Source organism: Notothenia rossii, assembly GCF_949606895.1.
Source record: "Notothenia rossii genome assembly, chromosome: 10".
Classification (NCBI taxonomy): domain Eukaryota; kingdom Metazoa; phylum Chordata; class Actinopteri; order Perciformes; family Nototheniidae; genus Notothenia; species Notothenia rossii.
This window is the reverse complement of record NC_136908.1, coordinates 20526672-20543039: the sequence shown is the minus strand read 5'-3', so window position 1 is coordinate 20543039 and position 16368 is coordinate 20526672. Positions and strand designations below refer to the sequence as shown.

At 41.8% G+C, this 16368-nt stretch overlaps 1 protein-coding gene across 2 annotated transcripts in view; it reads left to right on the top strand.

The window, feature by feature from the left end:
• epha10 (EPH receptor A10) overlaps window positions 1-15068 on the top strand; it is a 147784-nt gene extending 132716 nt beyond the window's left edge. For both annotated transcript variants that reach the window (XM_079654732.1, XM_079654731.1), the window contains 9 exons: window positions 2852-2977; window positions 3886-4071; window positions 7640-7701; window positions 8198-8314; window positions 8644-8730; window positions 9110-9262; window positions 11300-11490; window positions 12071-12235; window positions 12745-15068. In XM_079654732.1, coding sequence (XP_079510858.1) covers window positions 2852-2977; window positions 3886-4071; window positions 7640-7701; window positions 8198-8314; window positions 8644-8730; window positions 9110-9262; window positions 11300-11490; window positions 12071-12235; window positions 12745-12859 — 1202 coding nt within the window. In that variant the 3' untranslated portion in view covers window positions 12860-15068. The remainder of the gene's footprint in view (window positions 1-2851; window positions 2978-3885; window positions 4072-7639; window positions 7702-8197; window positions 8315-8643; window positions 8731-9109; window positions 9263-11299; window positions 11491-12070; window positions 12236-12744) is intronic.
• Window positions 15069-16368: the final 1300 nt, after the last annotated feature.

The window sequence follows — 16368 nt, the reverse complement described above, 5'->3', positions numbered from 1 at the left end:
GAAGTATGAAGAGGTGAGTTGGCTGAGATGGAGAGAGTCATCATAAGTGACACGGCTCAGAACATTAGCTTTATGTCGGAGTATGTGACCTAGAAATGCAAAAAGGGGGGGGGGGGGGGGGGGAGATCATCTGCAATCTCCATTAATAGACCACTTTCAGATATCTGTCAGAGTTCAATTACAGAGAGAGAATGTATCAGGGGAAATAAATTGGAGAAGCAAAAGGCACGATGGAGGTTAAGAATGAAAATATTTGGGGGTGGGCATGCTCACTCTGTGGTCCATTGAAAATGATGCAGCCAAGTGTGAATATGCTTCAGTTTCCCCTCAATCGCTCATGGCGGTGACACAGTTAACCCTGAAACTAATCACCCTCAGAGCCAATGAAGCGTGCACCTGAGTGTGTGTGTGTGTGACATCTGTATCTGAGCATTTGCAGACATTTCCAGATGATACTGTTTATTGTATGGCAATTGAGCCCCCCCTTTTTTATGTGTGTGTGCTATGTATGTACTGCACAGCTGGTTGTAACCTATAAAGTGTTTTTGAAAACCCTCTTTGACAGAAAAGAGTGTTCGATCTTCCACTCAGCCCTGGCCTTGAATAGAAAAGGTTTCATTTGCTCCATAATTTGACTTTTGGCTCTGTTTGTCGATGTGTGTGTGTGTGTGTGTGTGTGTGTGTGTGTGTGTGTGTGTGTGTGTGTGTGTGTGTGTGTGTGTGTGTGTGTGTGTGTGTGTGTGTGTGTGTGTGTGTGTGTGTGTGTGTGTGTGTGTGTGTGTGTGTGTGTGTGTGTGTGTGTGTGTGTGTGTGTGTGTGTGTGTGTGTGTGTGTGTGTGTGTGTGTGTGTGTGTGTGTGTGTGTGTGTGTGATCAATAAGCCGTTACGAGGCAGCCAGTATAGGATCTCTCCTGTCGATCTAGAGCTGTAATCACATTTCAGTGCCTCAACGCAGCTTTTGGGAAAACTACCAGACCTTTTTCCTGGAATATTGGTCCTAATAGGTAGTAAACAGGGTCAAAGGTCGTCTAATTGAGTACTTTAGTCCATTCCTTAATGGTCATTGGCTATCTGCTGGCTAGTTTATTTGCTAGGTGCTCTGTAAATACAATTGGCAGTAGATAAAGAAAACAAGAGGCCCGTTGAGAAACCTGGAGGTCTTTTCTTTTTGTTGTGTAAAGTCAAACAGTTGGTGTCAATATCACTTGCTGTTTTAAAATGTCAGCGGAAATTTGCTATTGTTTTGTCCCATTAGTGTCACAGAAGAGATTTTGTAGAGGGCATGGTAATTGTTAATATTAACCTTCTCTTTGAATAATTCATCTATTATGAATTGACACTTGTTTTTATTTTTGTATTCTTATATAGAACCGAGTTATTTAGCCCAAAATACATCACTTTAAACTCACCAGGCTATTTATCAATTGTCTCGTTATGGTAAGAGGACATAAAGTCATGTTATTTTTGGCCTAAGCTGTCACTATTCATGTTAAGCACCAGTACCCAAGCTCTAAAACGAACAAAAAAGCAGCATACCAGCTACGTGTACCCTGTCACTTTAAGGTTTCCCTGCCTCAGCAATTTATGTCTATTATGTCCTGTCCCAATTTCTGCCTGAAGATTACATTGTGTTTGTGTGTGTCTGTTATTTTGCATATGTGTGTGTGTTAGTGAGATAACATTTTGAGGCAAGCAGAGAAGACAAAAAGCTCCTGTGATCTGAGTAAAGCCGCATGGAGGAAACCCAAAGTCAGATTTTAAGCAGCCGGAGCCTTTGATCTCGACTTTTTCTCTTTGCCTCTGGAGTTCGCAAGGTCACAACAAAAAACTGAGAATTAGTCAAGTTATGAATACATAAGCATTTTGTATCTACTTGAAAAAAATATATTCATACAACATCCTTTTTAGCTTGTGCCTATCTATTTTTTCGTTTTTGTGTTGTTTCTGTTAATTAAAACCACAGACACTGCATTTATGGGAAAAAATTGTTATAAAACAAAGGATCATTCCATTCGGGTTACAATGGGGGATAATTGAAATATCCTGAAATTAATTTGTACAACCTTGAAAGAAAGAATGCAAAAAAACGTGTTCATCTGTCTATCGACCTCTGCTTCGCTTTAGTACGATGCAACCCAGACCCTAAACAACACAAACAGTGTTGAATCTGTGTAATAAATGTGTTGTTTTTCGCTATTTTCTATAAATACACAGCATCCTTAAACAGAGGGGGATTATCGAGCAAATAGAAAACACACATTATTCAACGATTGGCATGTCTTGACCAATCAGTACGCCCTTAGTTTGAAGTAGACCCACAGTTATTGTGGGTTTGATAGCAGAAACATTTTTGTGCTATCTCCAACATCAATAATAAAACTGAGGTATTGATTTTTGTCTCTGTATCAAAGAGTAAGAGCCTTTTCCCAGACACAACATCTTGGTCTAATGTTCAACAATCATACAGAGAGAAACTCTTTGTTGAAGGAGCCAGAGATACCAATTTCTCCGCTGACTGTAGCACAAAGCGCTGCAGACATCAGAACTGAGGTACTGCCAGGGCAACAAAACATTTCGATAGCTATCTGTTTTTATTTTCTTATACACAGTTTAATGGTATCTGAATCTGACTGTGGCTCCTTTTTCTCTTTTCTGTGCCTCATGTGGACATTTTGCTGCTGGTGCCGCAGACTCTTATCTTTTAATGTCTGTCTTTGTGCAGACAAGCATGTGGACCGTATATGATGTGTTGCTGCTTGTTGATTTTTGGGACAATGGAAAGGTTTTTTTTCACTAGTACACTTCCACATCCATTTTTGGTGAGGTTTGTCTTATGTTTGTGTGTTTTCAGTTAAGATCCCAACACGGAGGACCTACATCGACCCGGAGACCTGCGAGGACCTGCTGCAGGCCGTGCACGCTTTCGCCAAGGAGCTGGACAACTCCAGCATCAAGATCGAGAGAATTGTGCACACAGGTAGGTGACTGTTTATGGGAACAAAGTAGGGTTGTTACAACACTTTAAATATGCTTTCAAAACGGGTACTTCTGTAATTTAGTATTCAAAGAAGCACAAGCAGAGTAATCACAAGTTAAAACATTTTTAGTATGGGTCAAACGCCTTTTTTAGACCCTCCCTGAATGCCCGTCTTTCAAACTCCACATCCTGAGGGCATATGTCATAAGATTCATGACCACTCTAATGATATCGTAATTTTTTAAGACTTTAGAAAGCCCTTTAGAGAGCTACAGAAGACATTTTACATCAGTTTTACAAGCGGAGTATATTCCTTGTGATGAGCAAAATGATTTTCATTTGTACCTGAGCACTGTGCTGGGAACCGTATATCATAAGTATGAGTGGCACAGTAAGAGTGATGCAATTCTTTATAACCACTGCAAGAAAAGGGCAGGCAAACAGAATTTGAGCCATTAGCACCTGCTGTAATCTTGAGGTAACTGGAGTTTTTTTTGCATTTTCCCTTTTCCATGCTATGAGAAAAATCGAAGAAACCAGTTCAAGCTGTTTTGCCACTTAATGATCTGCCAAAATCAAGCTTGCCTGTTTGTGTTCTCTGTACTCCATGTTCTGCTGTTTCACCTGCACCCTACCCAATCTCTGATGTCTCTTTGATCCCTTTGTATTTCATGTCTCTCTCTCCCTCAACAGTGTCTGTTCATTTGCGTCTTCTCTGCTTCTCCTTGTATTTCTCCATTGGATTCTACTCCAACCTGATTCCCTGCTCTGTGTAACTCTCTCTTATTCGTCCAACTTTACACAGATATTACTCCATATCATCACCCTGCTTTTCTTTTCCCCGCTCTCTCTGGTTTCTCCTCCATCGACAGGGATCATGACCTCTGATTGTGTGTCTCCCCCTACAGGTGACTTTGGGGAGGTGTGTCGCGGCTGCCTGAAGCTGCCCAGTAAGAGGGAGCTACCAGTGGCCATAAAGACGTTAAGGGCGGGCTGCTCTGACAAACAGCGACGCTCCTTTTTAAGCGAGGCCGGCATCCTGGGGCAGTTTGACCACGCCAACATCATCCGGCTGGAGGGCGTCATCACCACGGGTGAGCAGGGTGGGGGCAGGGTTTATCACAACCCTCGGCGGCGTGTGGCGCAGTGGGTAGAGCGTTGGTGTTCGGATCAAGGGAGCACAGGTTCAAACCCCACTGCAGTCAGCATGTCGTTGTGTCCCTGGGCAAGACACTTCACCCCAAATTGCTCCTGTGGGGATTGTCCACAGTATTGAGTATGGAAGTCGCTTTGGATTAAAGCGTCAAACAAGTGACATGTAATGTAATGTAATCAAGTAGGAGGTTAAAGGCAGTTTGGGAGGAAGGTGAGCGGGAGAAGATGAAAAGAAGCATAGAAGTGGGGAAAATACTCCAAGGATCAAGGAGAAATGGAAGACTTTGACCATCTCTACTAGCATAAAGTGGGTTCATCACCTTCATCGTCTCGGAGGAAGGGAAAAGGAAGCGGAGGCTGTAGGGGTAAACAATGGAGCTGCATTCCAATATCACACGTGCAGAGGGGGTCACCATTTTTTGAAACTAAGAAGCGAGATGGGAAGAAAACTGGGAGAGGAGCATAGGCAGGAGGAGAGATGATTGGAAAGAGCAGAACCCGACCGCTTCAATATCGCACGCATGGGGGGGGTCAACGCCTACAGTGAAGAGGGCAGACTAACGTAAGGAAAGGGAGAAGAGGTTGAAGTGTAGAGAGCAGGACGCGAGATAGATTCCGATGCTAGCAGCAGCCGAGCTACATCAAGGCCCATTTTTACACTGACAGATAGCAATTGAGGTCCTAGAGCGAAAACAGGATGGGAGGACAGGGAGGGGGGGGAAAAACTTGAACGGAGGAGAGACATGAGAGAGGGAGAAGATGAGGTAGAGGTTAATGGGAATGGCAGGTGAAGGGAGAAGCTTTAAAGAGTTTGTGAAGTTTTTGTTACTGCCGCAGTGATGCTGTGTGTGTGTGTGTGTGTGTGTGTGTGTGTGTGTGTGTGTGTGTGTGTGTGTGTGTGTGTGTGTGTGTGTGTGTGTGTGTGTGTGTGTGTGTGTGTGTGTGTGTGTGTGTGTGTGTGTGTGTGTGTGTGTGTGTGTGTGTGTGTGTGTGTGTGTGTGTGTGTGTGTGTGTGTGTGTGTGTGTGTGTGTGTGTGTGTGTGTGTGCGGGCAAGGTGCCCGAACACACTGCGCTCAGTAGGATGGCAGCAGATGTGCAGGGTACAGTAATTGGTGCTAGAGACCCAGCGGGGCACTGAGATCCACTCCAATCTCTCCCACCATCATGTGCGCTAACACACACACACACACACACACACACACTCCAATGCATGCTCTCACACACGTACAAAGGCAGTCCCATATGCTCATTTTGTCTTTTACTTTCATTGACACACACACACACACAACTGCCTGCCTCCTCACTTGGCATGGAATCACACACACACACACACACACACACACACACACACACACACACACACACACACACACACACACACACACACACACACACACACACACACACACACAGTGTGTACAAATCACCTGCTTTACATCACTTACCCCCCGCCACAATCTAACTCTATTCCAGCCCCTCTACCAAACCTGGCCCACCTCATTAATCATCCTGTCCTCTTACCATAATTCAAGGCAACATTAAAACAACATGGGTGTGTCCGTTTACATGGAAGAGCTTCCTTATTTCCTTTTCACCTCTATATGCTCCTTCCTTCAAGACTAACCATCAACCTTCCTACAGGCAGTTTCAGGGTTTGAGTGGAGTGGTGGAATAAGAACTGAGATCCTTAATAACATACATCCAGTGATAACCATTGTAAATGATAAAATAAAGAAATACAATTATTAAGAAAGACAAATTAATAAATTACCATGGTTTTTATGTGCTTAATCTTGCTACATAATGGAACCAGAAAAGTCCAGCTGGCAGATACATGTAGTGTACAATATCTGAAATGTCATAGAATATACGAATATAGAAGCTGATAACAGAAATACTCAAGTAAAGTACATTAAAATGAATAACAGTCGATGACAATTGTGAATGACTTTGTATATACAGTAGATGATGAAATATATCTCCCTTCCACTCACACAATTAGTTTTTCTCCTTTTGAATTTCTGGTATACTCTCTCAAATACAATGTTTCAGCAGGTGTTCAAATAACACATATAATACCACCTTTGAACAAGATTTGTTTGTAGTTAAATGTATCTGTAATTCCAGCACTTTGTAACCAATCACACAGTGAAACCCCTCCTCTGTTGCATTAATTACACGATGACCTGTGTATCATGGCAGTGTCTGTGCTGACTCACTGTTCCCCCGTGTCGCTGGTAACCTTTCCAAATAGCCTCCTGAAAGCCCAGTAATACTGGCAAACCCTGAATTGTGGATATCACAATACCAAACTACCATTTGTGTTATGCGCCTGCAAACGGGTATTGAAAGCATTTGTACACAGCTAGGTCTTTGTAATTTTTAGTTGTTTACATATCTATGAAGGTTCATTTTCCTCTCTCTCGCGAGCTCCCATAATCCACTCCTCCTCTCTCAGGGTTCCCTCTCTCTACGCCAACTGCTGCAGTCTCATTTTCCTCCTCTGTGCACTTCATAGCACTGCTGGATCTCTGCCATCTGTGCCTGGGCAGTAAGTGTGTGTGGGTGCCTGTGAGCATGTGCACTGTGTGTGAGTGAGTGTTTGAGGGTCGTTAAACTTGCTGAGACAGCCAGGGAAGCACACAGGTTCTCCTGGCTTCACCACAGTCCACTGGGTGAGGAATGGCTTTGCACAATGCCTGCCGTGCTGCCAAGTGGACCAGACTCACTCCATTCCCCCCCACCCTCCCCGTCTCTATTACGTCTCTCACTTTCTCTTCCTCCCTTGATTCTCTCCATTTTTACCTCAATTTAACTAATTTGAAGGTCTCCTATCATGCAAATTGCACTTTTTGATGTCTTTTATACATAAACATGTCCCCGGTGTGTCAGGGAACTCGCAAAGTGTCAGAAAAGAAAACCCTCTCTCTTTCCTCAGTACCCAAATCTCTAAAAACGGGGGTACAACGGAGCTGATCCAGATTTGCGTCTGAGATGACGTAATATCGGAAATATGGGCTGGCTTTACACCCACAGCCCTATCAGAAACGTTGCTATCAGAAACAATGCCCGACTGTTTTGGACGTAATATGGTCTTTGTTTACATTAGCAAGCATCGCTAACACTCAGAGCTAACCTGTACTGGAGAGAGCATGTGTAAAGAAGCAGGAAATAAAAAAAGGAACTCACCTTGCGGTAAACCCGCAAGAGAAAAAGCATTTGAGCTCCATACTGTTTCAGAAATAATCCTTGATGCAGTTTGGAACATGATATGGGGTTTCATCACGGCAGCATTTCGCTGAGTATCTCGGTAGAATTCTGAGCAGGCACAAGCTCCCCCTCCTCTTTTTAATTTTAATAGAGGGATATGAGGGTCGTCTAAAATACATGATCTGTTTGGTATTTTGAGCAGTTTTTTAAATATATTTGTATCTGAGACCCATAATATATGCCTAGAAATAGCATGATAGATCTTTAAATTCTATGCTCTCTTTGTCTTTCTCCAGGTAACACCATGATGATCATTGTGGAGAGTATGACCAACGGATCCTTAGATTCCTTCCTCAGGGTGAGTTTTTTGTACAATATGTCCAGAATATCCTAAACACTCCATGTGTATTAGCAAAGTATAGCCTCATCATCACAAACAAGGCATTTTGTTCTAATGATCCTAAATCCTCTATTATTACAGCGCAGTCCTAGGGCAGCAGCACTCGTGCTTATTACAGTAATAAAGGAAACGCACCATAATTAACAGCACAAATGGATGTTTCTGCTTAAATATGCTGTAAGCCTCTGTGAACCTCTCTGCTCTGTGAACCACTGTGGCAGGGTTTATAATGATACGAATGAATGGCTTGTTTGTTTTTTATTCTCCAAATAAAGGGATTCAGCTCAGTGAGCACAACATTGTACTATAGTAGCAGATGTAACCCCTTGTTTGGATCACTACATTAATACCAGATACAATCAACTTATGCTCTCCTTCTCTTTTCTTTCATTTCACTTTCGTTTCACCTCCAACCTGTTATTTTCCCCCTATTTCCATCTCCGCGTAACCCCAGAAACATGAGGGCCAGATGAGTGTAATGCAGCTGATGGATATGCTGACCGGCGTGGCATCGGGGATGAAGTACCTCACCGAAATGGGCTTCATCCACAAACGGCTGGCCGCACACAAGGTAAAGCAGGAGGGAGGAGAACAGCAGGGTGACTTTTGCAAGGCTTTTGAACGAAGGAAGCTGCAAACATCACTCACCTGATTCGTGAACCTGAAACTACCAATACTGTAGAAATCTTGTTTGTCATATTGAGATTTCAGCCCGTCTATCAAACTGCAAATGTAGTGGGCACGTTGCGGGAAAAACAGGGCACTTTTGTTTTTGTAAACAATCAATTTGTAAACCTGGTTCGATAAAAGCTTTGCCCACCAGGGTGTTGTGAGCTCACACTGGGTTTGTTTACTCTCTAAATGTAACCAATGCTAATGAGTTTGTTTTCCCACTCGCAGGTGCTGGTTAACTCCAGCCTGGGCTGCAAGGTGTCTGGCTTCAGACCTCTGCAGGACGACAAGATAGAGGCCATCTACACCTCACTGGTAAGGAAAAAAAACACGTGCAGCCAGGAAGTTATATTTGACATTCTACTTTCCCTATTAATGACTAAGAAGGTAAAAAGTTCACAAATGTACCGGTGTTCTTTTAAATGAGTTAACACGTCATGTCAGGTTGAGTTGAGTTCATATAATTAAGCTTTCAGATGAAAAAAATATATATTCCAGGGCTTTTATTTCCCTGGATATTTTTGGGTTCCACTCAAGGTGAACCTCTAACAATTCTTTTGATCTCCTGAAAATATGTTCAAAGCTGTTCAAAGAGAATATTAAAGCTTTACTTCTACAAACTCTCCACACCCTTTTCCTCCACGTCTCACCTCCGTGCTTCTCTCTTCTCCCCCTCCCCCCCCCCCCCCCGCAGCACGGAGGTAAGAGCGTGGTGCTGTGGACCGCTCCGGAGGCCATCCAGTACCACCGCTTCTCCTCCGCCTCGGACGTGTGGAGCTTCGGCATCGTAATGTGGGAGGTCATGTCCTATGGAGAGAGACCCTACTGGGATATGGGCAACCAGGACGTAAGTGTGTGTGTGGTGGAGGAAAGGTTAGAGATAGGAGGGTGCTTTTTATTAAGCTCCCCAGTCATGTCCTTTATATTCCATTTTTTTTATTATCTGCACTTCACCACTCTCCCTCTCTCTTTCACCTCCCTCTATCAATGAACTCTCTATCCGTGCCCAGCTTGGATCTTATTAAAAGAAAGCCACAGTACCTCTGAAAGCTTTGGCCATGCCTAAGTCCCCCTCTTTAAGTCTGCATCAGCTCCATGACCAATCCTGTTTTCTCTTAAGGACGCATTGACCCCCTTCTAGGGGCCCTCCGCCTGTCCTAGAGTGCCATCCCGCTCTTAAAAGTCTTCAAAATCCTTTTGGAAAAATTCCTCTTTCAGGAAGTGTAGAGTGATTTCTATTTGAGGGTTGAAGAGATTGTCCAGGCAACAGGACACCACTGCTTGTCCCCACAAACCTATCATTTACAAGTCAATGTGGGAGGGAGTTCTGTTTTTCTATTGGTACTCCTTCTATTTTGTACTTTAAAAAAAAATAGGTTGTTTTTATTTCACTTTTTGAAGGAAGCCATGCTTCTAAAGGGGAGGTGAATGAGTGATGCTGGTCTGCATAAAAGGCCATTATGTCATACTTAAAAAGCAACACATTATTAACTTGTTCCATTTTCGACTGTCCAAAATGAATATGCATGAGTTATTAAGCAGGCACGAGAATAGATTCCCATGCTGCCCTTTCACAAAGCAGGAGGACGTTTGCTCTTAGCCTGGTTCATATTATCAAACTTGCCAATTGAGAGGGCAAAGGTCAAGCTTGTAGAGCGGCAGGCACATTAGTCCACTTTAAATTGATACATTATATCATGACGGAATTGTTGCTCGGGCTGTCCACCTGTGATCCATCGTGCCCTTTACCTCCCCGCTTTGATTAAATGGAAAATGTCAAATTCTGAAAAGCATTTTCTGAATGCTCTTTAGTGAGATAGGAGCTTAAAGGGCTGAGAGGAGAGTGGGGGTGCGGAGAGAGAAGAAAGAGTGTTTTAGGAACTAATGCTGCTGATGGATGTCATTTTTGTGATTATGCTACTATTTCCTGCTTTCAGGAGATTGTGTTTCTTTGAGTGATACAGGAGACGGACGTGTCTCATGTCCTATTCTTAGAGGAAATCTCTCGTGAATGGATTTGGAATGGGGACAACATTAGTTTGATGGAGGAGCGATGAACATTGAGGGAGTCTGGAGAGATGCTTTCATGCTCTGCTATTTGAACACAGTGAGGTTTCACAAGGCTTGATGAAAAAAGGACTCATTGGATGTCGTAGCTTATCTTTTAGAGGGGCTCAGGTGGTCTATTTGTTTCATCTGTAATGTTTCCTTATTTAATTGTATTCATAGCCCTGCAACATATTATATTAAAGGAAATGAAAATCATCTCGATAGGATGTATTCTATTGTAATACACCCCATCAAATATCCTGTCAAGTGACACTAAGACATCGAATATCCTGACATTTAATTCCACACACAGTCAGTCAGCCATGTTCAACTTAGCATCGTTCAGTTTTGGCTCACACCTTTATTCTCTTTAAAGCTTTGTATTCCCTATGTGGTTCTAGTTTTGGTTGTTGTTTAAGTCGGGACATAACAGCAGATTTGTTTTCAGCTCATATTGTTGAGGTCAGCAATATCTCTATGCTGAAATCTGTTTATTTTGCATATGCTGCCGATTTGCAAAGTGACCTTAAAGGATGCTGCCTCTATTAGCGCAATTACCAAAAAAGCAAAAATATGCATTGTAGGTGGGGTAATTAGTGACAAAAAAATGAAAACACAAGCACTTTTCTACTTAGAGTAGGACCTCTTTCAAAAGACTTCCATTCTTGGCAACAAAGTCACAGTTAAGGAATATAAAAAGGTTTAAATACCTTACTGTCTTTTTGAAGTAGGACAAAACATCCCCCTTTCTTACTAACCAATCACCCACATGCAAATCTACTCCCAAATGTTCATAACTCATATATATATATATATATATATGCATGTGCTGTAGGTGATCAAGGCAATCGAGGATGGTTTCAGGCTGCCCGCTCCAGTAAACTGCCCCCCCCACCTCCACCAGCTGATGCTGGACTGCTGGCAGAAGGAGAGGACGGAGAGGCCCAGCTTCAGCCAGATCCACTCAGCCCTCAGCAAAAGCATTCGCTCCCCCGATGGCATCGGCTCCTCCACGTTGTCACGCAGGTACTGGTGCATTCACATCTATCTGTGCTTACTGCCAAAAGAGTAGCTGATTCATTGTGGGATCTTATTTTTCTTACCCAATGTCAATGATCAATTGATGTTGGCTCAAATAAACCTAGTAAAGAGAATACACGCAGGACCTATAATCCTTTGTACTTTGAAATGCTTTTGATGATTGGGCTACTATCTGGTTGGAGAAGAAGTCACTAAAATATATGATATAGAATGCCATAGTTTTTCTAAAAAAAATCTCAAAAGATTATAGTTTCTAAAGTCATATTAGTATTCCAGGATTGTTTTATTAATAAATGTTCAAATATAGTATGCCCCAAATATCATTTAAATGCTATACTATAGATTTCCATAAACAAATATCAGCTTAGTATGCCACAAAAAGTCAATAAAAGGTATCATAATAAATCAAGGAACAAAAAACTAAAGTATAGATAGAAATCTGTTTAGAATATCAGTAAGGTGTGGTAAGAAAAAGTCACTATATTTTCTCTTTAAAAATATTTGAAGTAAAGGTACAGTCGGTTTTCTTATCTTCCCAATCAACAATACATGTCTTCTCCTCCAGGACCCTGAGTTCCTCCATCACGCTGGCGGAGAGGCCGCTGCACTCCTTCCCAGCATTCAACTCTGTGGGGGAGTGGCTGGACGCAGTGGACATGGGCCGATACAAGGACAACTTCACCGCCGCAGGGTACTGCTACCTGGAGTCTGTGGCCCGGATGACCGTCCAGTGAGTTACTACTGTCTCACTGACTCTTTCCTTTCCTGTTTAAGAGAGGGGGGTCTCAGAGAGATAATATGAGAACAGATCTGTAGAAAGATAACTGCATGAATAAATTAAATGTTCTTTCTTTTTAATTGTGCAGATTTGCTGCTTTTTCGTCTTATGTAATACACATTTTACGAGTTCACCTTGGGCTTTAAGAAATGATCATTTCTAAAAGCAAACATTGTTACTATGCTGGTATTAAGTTACTCTTAAATACACAAGAAAAAAAGGTTTTTAGCTTCTTGCATTAAGGTCTCACACTCACAAAACGTATATCCTAAATGTATATAGGTTTGTGTTATTTCACTAAAGAAAAGTAGTTGGGATTTAATGTTATTGAGAAATATATAAGATGAAACGGATTTCTCAGGGGATACATTAATATCAGATTCATATTTTCCTGATGTCATCCAGTCGAATAAAGTTATTTACTTTTACTAATGTTGGTACGTCTCGATGTGTGTCCTCAGAGATGTGCTGAGTCTTGGCATCACTTCCCTTGAGCACCAGAAGCTGATACTGGCCGCCATCCAGACCCTCAGAGCGCAGGTCATCCAGATGCATGGGCGCGGGGTGCAGGTCTAACTAACGGGGGGGCGCCTGCTCTCAACCTGCAGCTGCAGACCCTCGTGTGTGCAGACGGATGATGGGGTGGAGAAGAGGAGAGAAAGGGAGATCGCTCTTCCAGACAGAAGGAAAGATGAGCAGATCTTTCAGCTAGCTGCACTCTATCTACTCCTCCTTCCCACACATCCTCATGCCTTCCTTGATTCCTTTCTTCCTTATTTATTTGTAACCTCTCAGAGACGAGTTCCTGTCGCCGTTGGGGGGGATAGCAGAGGATTGATGTCACTGACTTTTTTTTCTGTGACCTCTATCTGCACTTCAATAACAATGTCAGCTCCATCACACTGGTTCTGGATCAGTGCGTAAAGGCAGATGAAATATTGTCTGAGCAGGACGCTCTCTGTCTGAAGCTGACCTCCAAGCTGTCGGAAGAGTGCTTAAAGGAAAAATATAAGGGTAGAATTTCCCTTTAACACAACATTGATTGACTAAAAACAGTATGTGGCCACACCCAGGGACTATTTCCTTTGCCTGGGATCAGTTGCTCTGATACAGAATCATATCGTTGTACGTCAGAGCGTATTTCATCAGATGTTAGAGGAACATTTCTGATGATCCAACATGGCTGCAGTAGCTTAAGAAGACTGTGCTGTCCCATGTCAAGGATCCAGTGAGAGTGAGGTTGGATGAGGCCTCAAGGAAAGCCTTGCCTACAGTAAATTAGTCTTATATTCAGTATATAATGTGTGCAGATGGAACGAACACAGGTCCGAGGACACGCTGTACGTTCAGGAACGTCAACCTGTTTTTTTGTTTCCCTTGGGGCTACTGATGGTCGAACAAAAGCTGCAGGATACAATTGTAAAGGTTGAAAATGTGTGTTTGATTGTTCATTCATTTGTTGTGCGTCGCTGTCTATTACGCTGTCATAGTTTCTTTATATTTCTCTTCTTTCCAGTTGTTTACTTTGTGCATTTAAAACTAATTCTCCCTTTCCCCTGCTGGATGTCTACTCCATGATCCTCCTCACTACTCTGCATAGAGCACGGGCTAACTCTGGAAGATGGCCAGATTAAGATATTTATCCATATTTATTTGAGTTTACAGACTGTACCACAAACCTCTGTAAAGAAGAGTTTGAGAAGGGTTATTTAACTTATAGTATTTAAAAAAATAAAGCAGTTGTGTTCTTGTTTTCTTTATTTTACTGCTGAGTTTATAACTGAATAAATGAGTAGTTTTGTACACTGGAGGATTTTTACTGTCGGCACACAGTATCTGTGTATTCTTGAACACTGGAGCTGGTACGGTTAAAGTTGAGGTCCATTATCTTTGGATTTGCTGTATACATGACAGTGTGTGTGTGTGTTGCAGTATGAATACAGTATTAAGGAATGTCATATGGACTTTTTTTCTCTATGTAAATGTTGGATTATCATGTTTAATTTCACGTTGCTGTTAATATCTGGCTCTGCCATCTATGTGGTTGCACTTTTTCCCCAGATAACTCCCAGAATTCTCCCTGTACAGCGATCTCACCTTTTTTGTTTCTATACAGGAGACTTGAGCGAGGACGTTTATTGGGGCATTATCATAGGTTTTCACAATAAAAAGGTACATTCATTTCTGACTGAAATATTCTAACTGGTTTGTATTTGGAACAAAATGAGTTTTTCCTCCTTGTACGCTACTTTCTCTGTATCCGTTTTGTCAAATGAAATAAACTCATGTGTCCTTTATAGATGGAATCGCACACATAACACCAATGGTCCCTTTGACACACACACACACACACACACACACACACACACACACACACACACACACACACACACACACACACACACACACACACACACACACACACACACACACACACACACACGCAGTTGCTTTCACACAAACTGGACCTCTTCAACACAATGAATGAAACTTCCCCTCTGTCCCTCTCTCTGTTACTCTGACCATTATGATATATGTTTAATACTGTAAATAAGTACTTGAAAATGCTAAATCTATTTTTATAATTTGTTTGAGAAACAATGTGTTGAATATAATATCTGCTCACTGTGTAAGGGTTTTATTTGTTGAGTCTAGGGCCATAGCCAAGAAAAGGTGTTTGGAATATAAAATTGAAAAAAAAAGTGTTTTTTTTGTTAGTTTTTTGATGATTTTTACCTGTTAGAAGAAAATCGGATGGCTGTTGCAATATTGAAACTATTAAAACATTTCCAATACAAAAACATGTTTTTCTCCTTGTCTTCTATGTCTCTTTCTACGTTTGATATACTGATACTGCACTTAAGGCCAATATTTGAGGGTTTAAAAAAAAGACAAGGTAGTTTCAGTTTTAAGTTTCCTTTGCGTGGTCTAAGTATAAGTAAGGTTAATTAAGAGTAAGTATTCTTGTTTAAGGTTAAGTATATTTGCATGACATTAATCTTAAGATGTCACATATCTGATCATTTATCTACTTTTACAGCAGTGTATAATAACATGCCTACACTGATTAAAACATGTTTCTGGTGCTTTTATTGTCGTCTTCTCCTCTACATGCGTTGCGAAAGACAGAGCAATCACACACAAACTGAAACCTGACTGACTGTGATGCTGAACTTCATCGAGCAGAAGGAGCTCCTCTTCCTCACTCGCCTTTGAATGCAAGGTGGTGTAAATAAGGCTGATGGATGGAAGTATATTGTAAGTGCTATCTCAGTTAATCAAGTCATTTAGTGAAAACCGAGAGTTTATCCGAGTAATTGTAATCTTATATCTGAGGTTTGAATTTTTTTAGGAAAAGCCTCAAATGTTAGAGAGATTGTTGAAGTTATGAATGTTAACTATTTTAAACTTAGAAAATTGTTTAAACTTACATATGTTTTTTTAGAATTGTTTGCCATTCTACACAACCTTGTTGTATTTGAACAAATGTCAAATGACAAAATATTGACCTTTTTTGGGAAACTCCTATACTATGTTGTTGGTTCAGACATTTCTGTTATACTGTACAAGCTAGTTTTTTTAATTTATATTTTGGACATACTATACTATGTTTTTTCTGGTATTTCTACTTTGTTGGCTTTGCATATGCGACATATATATAGTATACTGTGCCGTTTAAAAAAATATTTTGGACATACTGTACTATGACGTTCTTTCTGATATTCTTACACACTAGCCTCATCCCAATACCCCTCCTCGACTCCTCTCTTCCCCTCCTCCGGGACTTGACCCGGAAATTGATCAAGACACGCCATTTTGAAGGACGTCCCAATAGCTGAAATGCACACGGAGGAGTCGAGGGCCCTGTCTCAGGTCGACTATTTTCATTTCCTCGCTCCTCGGTCCTCGATCTCACCGGAAGTTGATTTGTCTGCGCCATCTTGAGTACCGTCCCATGGCTCTTATTTCTGCCGGAGGACCGAGGATTGAGGAGCGAGGAGCGATAATGGAGGAGCGATAATCGAGGAACCACCAGTCCATCCTCCGATGAAATCCTCAGATACTCGCCCCGCCCCCTTACTGTG